This window comes from Carassius gibelio, chromosome B16, assembly GCF_023724105.1.
Source record: "Carassius gibelio isolate Cgi1373 ecotype wild population from Czech Republic chromosome B16, carGib1.2-hapl.c, whole genome shotgun sequence".
Classification (NCBI taxonomy): Eukaryota; Metazoa; Chordata; class Actinopteri; order Cypriniformes; family Cyprinidae; genus Carassius; species Carassius gibelio.
The window spans coordinates 24,598,983-24,610,188 of NC_068411.1; the positions used below are offsets into that span (position 1 = coordinate 24,598,983).

The window sequence follows — 11,206 nt, forward strand, 5'->3', positions numbered from 1 at the left end:
TTGAGAGATGAACAAAAAATTTTGAGTAAGTTAATAGGCTTATGCAGGTAATCCATTGTGTTGTGCTGTTTGTCCGAATTGTTTTGAGGAATGCACATACTTCTTTGCAAATATTAAGGATGATTCGAGAACTGTACCAAAGCAACTGAGGAAAACTGTAATCAAATCAGGACTGAGTGAATGACATTAACATTTATATTCACATTCATGATAAGCCAGTTATGATTTCCTAAATATTTTTGAGAAGGAAATAGCCTGTGCTATGAAAAACATCCTTTACCATAATTTAGATTTTGATAAATATATAATTTGATACATTTCAAAAATGTTTGCAAAAGACTTTTTAATGTTTTTTGTTGCAATGTAATAAAATAAAAGGTTTATATATATATATATATATATATATATATATATATATATATATATATATATATATATATATATGTGTGTGTATATACTGTATGTATACGACACTACACACTACAATTGCTTTGCAATATTTCTCCTAACCTGCCGAGAACAGCGTGGAGTTGTATAATATTAAGTTTACTCTCTTATGGTATATTATAATTATATTTTATATATATGTTATAATATTAAGTTATTACTCTTTCAAACATTGTAAACGTTTTGCAAACTGTACATGAGACACCAAAACGCAGTAAATTTTGTGAGGTTTTATTTAGGCCTACTCTAAAAGCCCGGACTAATAAAAGTCATTTGTTTGAGAATCAAAATACACTGATTCGCACCGTGTTTTAAATAACTAAAAAGAACCGAGTCGTTTCATAAATTGGACTACACTTGTTGCATTGTAGGCTATGTTTTTAATTCATTATAAAGACCACTTGACCATATCTAAGACTACACTTATATTCATATTCATATGCCAGCAGCAGTGAATTAAGTCTATTTTAACACGTAAGTCCTTCAGAGTTTATGGTGCCCTTGAAGACTCAAGAAGAGAGGACCGAGCTGGTTTAAACACTCATTTGACCTACACTTATATTTGCATGACTCCCACCTGCGTCCATCGGTCATCATATCCGCCCCGCCGTTCAAAGTGAGAGGATCGAAGTGTCCTGTCTGCCCCCTGCTGTTTCCTCCTCTCCTCCGCCAGGCCACCGTTGAGGGGGACAGCACGCCGTTGGTGTATAATGCAATTTGGTTGATTAAAAGAAAACATTAAAGCACTACCTTATTGAGTTTGACGGCACGTACAGAACCGGATCTTTGCTGGCCACTCTCTTTTATTGGCTGGGATAAAGGGGATCACGTCATCCTCATCCTGCACCACGCACACACAAATCTCAATCCTCAGACAAACCTTAGCTTAAGAGGACGTCGGTCAGGACAGAGATTTGTTTAGCTCGCCCCTTCCGCCGCCCATCCCTTCCGTCGTAAACTGATCTTCTGCCAACCTTGAGCCAGGACAAGAAGACAGAAGAACCCTCTAGTTTGGCACAGTCAGACAAATTAGGGAGTCCTTTTATTTGTCTCTAAACAAGGCCGGTGACTCATAGTCTCTTTCCTCTTTGCTTTCTCACCTCAGTGACTCATTCATTGTTCTAAGAGAGTCTGGAACAAGTGGGACAAGAAAAGAGATGGGCTAAACACCAAACACCTGTCAGGGCACTCCATAGTGCACCAAGTACACGCTCTCCCTCTTTCATTCGTCTGATTTATCATCCACACTGTCTCGCGAGCAATCACCATCAAACACTCTCAAAACTCTGTGTTAGTGCTGGGACTCTTCTGGGAGTGATGCGGCACATCAGACCAGCTGTACTAACCAATAACAATGGAGATTTAGTAGGGATTTGCATTAAACTCATGCTGTCAATCAAAGCAGACTTTTTTTCCTCCTCAGTGGAGCTCTGGTAGACATGTGAATTATCATTCCTAATGTCATTTTTCATCAGTTTTGCTATCACAGAGATGACATTCATTGCTAACTGACTGCACGACAAAGTCTGCCTTGTATTACTTTTGGTTAAGACTTGGATTGCATCCATCCATCAATTTTCCAAACCCATTGTTCTATGTAGGAGCCTAGAATTGGATGTCAGTTATTATTCAATATTGCATTTTATTATATAATGGAGAAAGTGATGGCCCATTGTCTTGAAGCTTGGTGGATCATTTACCCTGTAGTTTAAGGATTCTAATAGCTAATGGCAAATTTAAGTAAATGGTTGCTTGATTCATTAATTGGTAGTCATATCACAGACAGGTCATGTTCATGCAATACCAACTGTTCTCAGGGAATTTCACATCAATGATCAAATGAATCAAATGAATAATTCAGTTGTGTTAATGGAATACAATGGTTTCTGGATACATAAAACAGGGATACATGACCCAAGGTTTTGGTTCTGTAACAATTGACTCAAAAACAGCTCTAAAAAGAAAACAGTGTCTTATTCGGCTCAATCTAGTGTTGATTTAGATTCAGTAACAGTGGATGTTGTGTAAAGCAAGCTCAGTTCCGCTCTACAGAAGATAATACAGTGTCATTATTCAACCCAAATCATTTAGTCTTGATTCAGTTCACTTTAATATCAGTGTCGATGTTGTAGACTGTGTGAAAGTGTGTGTGTGTTTGGTTGATATGTACACATACGTTTGGCACATGCATGTGACAAATGTGTTGGATGTCCGGGATGATGACAATGACAAACCTTGTAAAAATCAAGTTTAGTTAATGTTGGTTTCATATATTTCGAAAAATAGAAAATGTATTTTAATTGTATTACATTTAAAAATATATAAATAAAAAGGCCTACATACAAAAATGATGTATTATAATGATAAATGATTATATAAATGTATTATTATTTATAAATATTTTTCAAGGTTTTTATTTATTTATTGTCACATGACAGCAAAAGAGGTTTCTGTGTTGGTTATACACTTTTGTAAAAATAAATAAATACAAAAAAATAAAACAATCTTTTTTTATTATTCTTATTACTTTTATGCATTTTTTAAAACATTTTTATTTGTAAGTTTAACATCCGCATAAAAGAATATGACTTATTTTACCAACTGAAAGCATGTTCCTCATAATACAGGTATAGGCCGTTCAATACACTCAGTGTATGTTTTTTTAGTAACTCAACTGAAAAGATATAGACAAAAATGACAATTGACTCAGTAGATTGACTGTTTTGTCTGCGTGTATTTTGAAGTCATTCACTACACAATACACAATCTGACAGTTGTTCTCTGGATGTGTTTACAGCCAGAAAGCAAAGTCCGGCTCCAAGGTTAGGAGTGATGACAGTGCACAGCATCAGTTCTCGGTCCAGCTGAGAAATTCGAGAACGGTCCAGATATGATCGTTCACCAGTGATTCCCGCAAACAGTCCTCTCCACTCCATAGATAACCGAGGGGGAGGAGGGGAGGCAGGGCCCAAGCGAGATCGCATCAGGGCATCACATACCTTGCCAACATCACCGCTTCACCAAACATGATGCAGCAGTAATCCTTGACATGGTGCATGAGCCCAAAATGCAACCGAAAGACACCTTGATCTTTGCGATACGTGAGAGGAAACCCTCGGTCCACATGCCCGCTAGTCTGTTACCCTTTAACAGCTATTGAATAAATAATTCAACTCTTTGTTTGTAGCTCCATTGAGGGTTCTAGTGGTGGAGAGAAAAACTTGATGCAACACAAGCGATCCTAAATAAAGCTGGCGAGATGCAAGGTCAGGTCACCTCCCTTGCATGCATGTGTTTGTGTTTTACAACAAGATCAACAAGAAGAAAAGGTTGTTGTGCAGTTACATGGGCTACGTGTAATGAGGCCGTTTTGCAGATGAATAAACGGGAAGCGTTTAAAGCTGTTTGTTTGCATTGGCTATGTCTGATATGATTAATAGGCCACAATGTGGTTACCTTGCATGCAAAAATGTCCTTGCGAAACGAAATTATTTCCAAAAATGTGCTAATCTAAAATCTGCTATCGCAGAGTTCACCACATGGGAGCGAAATAAAATGTCTGTAAACTGATAACAGAGAGGATCTGATACCACCATGCAATTTATAAAATCAAATAAGCTGTGAATCTAGGCTAAGTTATAGATCCAGCACTCTTCTTATGTAGATCTAAAGGTGCCACCTGCTGGCCGTCAGTGGGAGCTACATTCAAACGATTAGGCGAGTTTTATTTAAAAATATAAGAATGTGCTTCTGGTTATATGTAGTTTTAATTGCGTAAAACTATAAAATAATAACCTTTATTTAGAATAGAAATGACATTGGCATATGTTTAAGAACATTCTATTGCAAGTGTTGAATATTCTATGTCTATATGTGCTGCTTATTTTTGTTCATTTTGACTAGAGAAACCAATTCCAGGTTATTTTGATCCTTGAAGGTCTTCTGAAGAAAATCATACCCATTATAACAAGGCAAAATAAAAAAAAAGAAGAAAAGATTTCTTCACATTCCATGTGAGAAAGTATAGAGAAAATTAACAGCATTTTAATTCTGTTTGCCCTCTGTTTGCATTTGTTTCTCCTTATTTACTCCAGAGCAGATACCAAACACTCAGTGCAAATGAAATGTGACAAAGGCAAGCATTTCCGGATGCACTCCGAGTTCTCATCAGTGTTGAGACGGCAGGGCATTATTTTCACCCGCGTTTGTCTGATCTAAACAGACCATTAGTTTCTTCACAGCCTTCTTTCGCCCGGACAGACCACAACGAGCCATTCTGGAAAACTCTGCTGCCAACCTGTATTCTCTATTCTCTAATATGAATAACAATCCATCTTGAAAAGCAAGCATGCTGCTTATCTGTGTGTAAGCTTCACCAATAAAAGTCAGTTTAGATGAGAATAAATTGATCTGACGCCAGCTAAAGCACACCTGTCTGTAACTTTTATTGAATTCTAAAACCTTGATTATCTTCTTCAGGTGTTTTAAAAGCATCAGATATTTCAGAAAGGTACATTTCTAGGAAAATGAATGCTGTTCGCTAAGCTGAAAGCTAAATATGACTAAATATTCATCTTATGTGGCATACATAGATGATGACAGATTCCTAATGATACTATTTGGAGACTTTTAATGCAAGTGGGACAATATGATTGTCTTTGCTGACTCAGCATTGAAAGCAAAGTAGCATTTGCAAGCAAATGTGCATGGAGCCTTGAAATTTGACTTTTTTTCCATTTCGCAATTGAATCTACATGGTTTATCCAGACAGGTAGAAACCTCCCCGAGCCAAAGAGGCCCCTCAGAGATTTCCCATGGGCTTTTAGAAGCATCTTTATTCCACCTCATAATGACAATGCTTCAGGCTAATAGAGCTGATCGGAGAAACTAATCTAGGTGCTAACGCAGAGTGCAGGGAAAAATAGTTCCATTTCAGCTAAAGAGCTTAAAGGATTTAATTTACATTACAAAAGAGATATCAAGTCTAATGTTAATAAACCTTTGTAAGCCATACAAATGCCTACATTGTGCTGCTGCTAAAAATAATGCTGGGGAAACGCAGCCAAGAGTCGGGGTCAGATCACTGAGGCTGTCTCAGTAGAGTGCTCTTCTCAGAAATCAATACCACTGGAAATTTTCCACAGGGTTTCCAAGGGTACAAGTACACACACTTCAACTTTCCATCAAATACTGGAGCATTTCTGTAGGAACAAGTGGCATCCCTGTGCTAGTGAATGAATGAATAGGACTAGATGACTAAAAGCTTCCAGTGAGGTTAATGTCTTCCATCTTGAGAAGTTGAAGTGTACAACAAACAACTACACAAAAACGTTTTTTTTGCGAGTGCTTACGTTAAATTAATTCAAATCTTCCGTAAAGTTTGCAGTGCTAAGCACATTTCCAGAAAAAGACAAATTATCTTTAATCATGTATGATCATGGAGAAAGAAGGAGAACTGTACATTTGTTCATGAAAAATAATGGCAAGTATGCTTTGTATACGTAAAGGGTTAATTCACCCAAAAATGAAAATTAGCTTGTGTTTTACTCACCCTCAAGGCACCCTAGGTGTAAATGACTTTCTTCTTTCCAGTCGGAGTTATATAAAAAATTGTCCTGGCTATGCCAAGCTCTGTCATTGCAGTCAGCAGGTGTTGCAGTTGATCAGTTCACAAGTCGTCAAATAAACAACGCACATTTAATAAAGGCATTCTGTAGTAAATGCATGTGTTTTTGTAAAAAAAAAAAAAATCCATTTTTTAAACTTAACAAACACCTTTCTCTCACTTGCATCATCTGTCATAGGCATAAGCAGTTCCGGTGGATGTCGTAGTACGTATGCCCAGCACGTGCCTCTAAGATATGCTAGTCTCACTAGTTTGCTTATAGGAGAAAAGGAAGCAAAGTCTCCTCTTGGTTTATATCGAAATCCTCCATCATTTTTCTTTCCCAATCTTCAGTTTGTACTTTGAATTCATGAACGACGTTTGTTTAGTTCTCTCTCTGCATTCGTCACTTATCACGCAACTCCAACGTACTATGACATCCGATGCAACGGCTTCCACCTACAGATAACGGAAGTGAGAGAAAGGTGTTTATTAAGTTTAAAATATGAATATTTTTCTTACAAAAACACATGCATTTACTACAGAAGGCCTTTATTCACCCACCGGAAGCCATCTGCGGATCGCTAATGTGGGCAATTACCAATGACTCAGCTCTTATAGACCTAAAATTTAGATCTCGCTCATTTTCAGGAAGATGTTATTGGAGCCATGAGTAATTTTCCTGTAAAATTGCAACATCTTTATTACAATCAGTCAGAAACATGTACATTACTTTTTTGTTACTGCTAAATTCGAAGCATCTGCACTGCTTTACTGCTTGATAAGGCATTGCTAATGTACAGTAAAAACACCAGAAAGTTTAGTTAATGAGTTTAAAAGCTTAAATATTTTCATTAGAAAGACATTTGATTCAATCTTTTGATTTTTGATCCCATGGACATAACCAGTTAAGTTAGACAGATGACTCATGATCATGTCATATTCAGGTATTTAAGTGGTCACACTTATCACAGTCAAACACAGGCTACTGATTTATCACAAACAATAAAACACAAAATCAAGAATAATGTAATTTTATTTTCATTTCAGAAAGTGAGTCCTAAGTTATAAGTTTTATGAACAGTCATTAATCATCAGAGTATGAACTGATACAGATGATATGATATTGTAAGTCTTATGATAACTCGTGAGCACAGACATTTTTTTTGCATTTGTGTCAATATCTTGTTACATACGGAGAGCCTATAGGTTCAACTGTGTGTATACAGTGTCAGTGAAGATACAGTATGCTTTGCTCTCTCAGAGAAATGGATTTAAATTTCCAAAAGATAGCAAATCATTGTGTGGCAGCTTCCTCCATTAAATATTTATAAAATATTTTAGCACGTTGGTTGGGTGGGGGGTTGGCGGGCAGAGTATTAGATTTCTGCATGGCCCATTCCGCACATGAACTAACAAGGACAATATGAGAAAATAATGGCAAAAACATCCCAATTATACACTGGCATTTTCTCAGTGTAACACAGAACAATGCTTTCTGAGGATCTGAATACACCAGAGTGCTCTAAATCAGAAACTGTATTCCTCAATCACTCTACATACCATGACGAAATGGCTGCTGAAGTGGAAACATTTTAGTATTCTGAAAGAGTAAGAAAGAGGCAGTAGGATTGTCAATATTAGCAGCAGGGTGCTGTACAACAGGACTCATTTCTTTTAGAATCTCTTATTTTCAGCTTGGAAATTAAGGGCTTGAATACTATCAGAAACCTCATTAAACATCCTGCCACACAACCTGAAGTTCGAACCTCTGTTTATTCAAAAATGTACTTGCTTCATGATTAATACAAATGATATCATGCTGTGTCTTTCTGAAGCCTGAGAAATCTGTTATGTGATATTATGTTTTTCTGCATCAGCAAGCAATTGTCACTGACACAAGGTTGAAAAACAAGCTCTTTCGGCCATGCTGGAAAGGTCAACATTACACTGGCAGTCCAAAAAAGAAAATGAAGAAAACAGTCAACTAATAGCATCGCCATTCTCTTCCTCGACCAAACTGTGTGGTGGTGATGAGCGATTGGGACTCGACCTTGTTCTTAAATTAATTGAACCATAGAGCTTTGTGGAGTGCTTCGAATAAGCGAAGGCTTTCCTTCTGTACATCTCACCTTTCCACATCGAAATCATTAGCAGAGTGGACAGCACCACTCCACCCAGGGTGAGAAGGCAAAGGCCGGCAATAACGCACCTGTCAAGGTGCGCACCTATCCTGGCGCTCTCATTCTCCAGTCTTTCCATTTCACGTGCAGAGACGTTGTCGGGATTCACTCTGACGTCACGAGGGACCGTGTACGATATGATCACCAGCGAGATCCCGGTGATCAGGAATGTGACTGCGCTGATGAATCCGTAATCCACGGATTTCCCTGAACTCTCTGAGCTGAGGTCAATGTCGGACATCAGCGACAACTCCTGGAGGCCCTCGGGATGGATTTCGCTCGAGGAGTCTTGGAGTGAAGCTACATGACGAGAGCTTTTCTCACTTGTGTCCGGGGTGGCCAACCGGAGATTGACGTTTTCATCAATGTAAGTGAACGAGGTCTCCAGCTCCTTGTCACAACACACCCTGACCTTCTCTGTAGGCTGATGCCGGTGCTGACCACGTTGTCCTTTGACGGGAACCGTCCTTGGTGCTGAATTACACTGTGCCTCACAGGCAGGCGCCTTCAGAGTGGAAGAAGCTTCTTCCACCGAACTGTTTAGCCTGCAAACATGAAGAGGGCTAGAAGACCAATCCAGTATGCCGGGAGGATCAGTTCTTCCCCCTCTATTATCTATGTAGAGTAACTCCACCGAGGCCATCAGATCCACTCCCACAGATTACTTTGGTTTCTTTCCGCATCAAACCATCCACATTATACCTATAAACACATAATTTATATTACTTTAGATGAGAAATCAACTCATTGAGCATTTATATATATATATACATATATATATATATATATATATATATATATATATATATATATATAGATAGTAGCTAGTGATTGACAGACAGTTTTTTTATATTTGCACATTTAAATGTCTGATAGAACAGAATCTTTGTTTAATTCCTGCTTTTCACACAATGATATCTAATCAGCACACACAAACACAACTGTCATTTATCTTGGTTGCATGCTATTGAAATTACATTTCTTATTTGTTCTTGACAAACTATGTAAATCTTTTCAGTACTATGTGAACAAGCATTTCTGTACACATCTCACAGGAATTTGTTCTGAAATTTCTCAAATTCTGGACATAGTTGTCACATGACAGATCGCAAAAGATCTGATTTGCTCCCAACAAAATGTTGAGCAAATTTAAACTTATACACAGTGTTAGTGGATTCTCTTTTGTAGGTCAGTGTAGTGTACTGCAGCACGTGTCCCAAGCACAACTGTGACTCATGCGTACTATGTACTGCTCTTATGCTCACTACAGTGGTCTAGAAACAGTTAATGACTGTATTTGAACGAAATCCTTTGCCTCTTTAATGAAAGACGATTAAAGTTACTGATTAGCTCTACTTCTTCGATATCCAATTAGCAAAGCAATCCGTATAAACCCCAAGATAAGCTATAAGTCCCTTTAAAACGCATGGCTCATGGTCGATGGGGATATAGACAATACACTTCACAATAGAGATCCATATCATGATATATTTTTTTAAGAACGATATCAGTACAGTATCAGTACTTTTACAAGCAAGTGGTCAAATAACCATTATTCATATTATTTTAATTTATGTTATTATATTTATACACATTTGTTTTGAAATTTATGTAAATTAATTTGAATCTTAGAATCGATCTTAAAGAAACCAATAAACTGGAAAAGTGTGAATATCAGTATACAAACGTGTCAAATCGATTATTGGTCAATATATACCACTCGGGGGGAAAAAATGACAATAAGTCTTGCTACAAATCATCAGATCTTCAATAGCTAAAACTACACAATAGCTAAACCGGAATACGATATACACATATATACAGTAGTTTTGGCACGTGTCCATCAGGATGCATCGTTACACTCATCAATAGGTCATATAATATCCCGCAAAGACAGCGGCACAAACAAGACACATTCCGCATCCTGCATCTCATTAAATTTAGACGCAAATCACAGAATCTGTGTTTGGTATAAACAATGTACTTAGATAATACCTTCTCGTTTGCTGAACATTTTGGCCTCCCGGCTGCTGCTCTCTGCCGTTCTCCCTCCCACGCTCCGTTTTAGAGATGAACTGAGCTCTTGCTCTTGATGGCCAAATTACAAATTCTACTATGGCAAAGGCTTGTTTATGAATATTCATTAGCTAGGGGTGACGTTTCTCAGCAATCTTCCTATGTGGAAGTGTTTGAGTATGAATATTAAGAAGATTGCGCTGACGTCCCTTAGTTGATGTCCTATAGCAAATGGCTGCTCATTGAATTTTAATTAGGTGTTTGTGACGTTCCTTGCGAAAGTTCCAATGGCGAAGCAGCGGCTTATGAATATTAAGTTAAGTCTTCGCCGTAGTAAGATTTAGAAATTCTTCTCAGGTATCTACGCCTCGCTGACTTACATCACTCTTGCGTTTTCAAGTAAATCATAAGAGGTTTAAAACTGTATCGGAACCATGGGAAATGAAGCTCTAGGAAGCGACAAGTAATTATTTTCTGGACAAATCACCAGCGTATGACTGGAAACTACAGCCTGGAGATATTTCCTACTACGACCAGTAAGAAGCAGCGACTGTGCTAAACCACACCCATTCTTCACCATCTGCTCTGCCTCTGTGGTCCTTTGAAAGCTTGAAAGATTACTGGTCAGTTTGAGGTCTGTATAGTCTATTTTTATTTTACACAACCAGCCTGTACCAGATCATATTCCTTAGAATGACCTTGTTAACACACCTTTACATTATTTATTACTAGGCCTACTATATCATCCATAACATAATATATTCTGTTTTTAAAAAATATACTGTTCTGTGGTTATTAAAAGCTGAAGACTTGAATCAGTAAAAAAAAAAAAAAAATTAAGAATATCTAATCAACATGATTTTGTTTTATTTCAAACGTTTTTTTCAAAGTACATTCAGAAAATATCCCTAACTAGCATTTCAACAAACAATCAATTTCCACATATACATGCTAT

General features: G+C 37.5%; 1 protein-coding gene across 1 annotated transcript; it reads right to left on the reverse strand.

Moving 5' to 3' along the window:
- Positions 1-7,070: 7,070 nt before the first annotated feature.
- LOC127975220 (transmembrane protein 74) lies at positions 7,071-10,368 on the reverse strand. Its single transcript, XM_052579096.1, has 2 exons — positions 10,231-10,368; positions 7,071-8,937 (listed from the first exon to the last, which is right to left on the reverse strand). Exon 2 carries the CDS (start codon positions 8,876-8,878, stop codon positions 8,036-8,038), a length of 843 nt encoding a protein of 280 aa, XP_052435056.1. The 5' UTR covers positions 8,879-8,937; positions 10,231-10,368; the 3' UTR covers positions 7,071-8,035.
- Between the last annotated feature and the right edge of the window lie 838 nt (positions 10,369-11,206).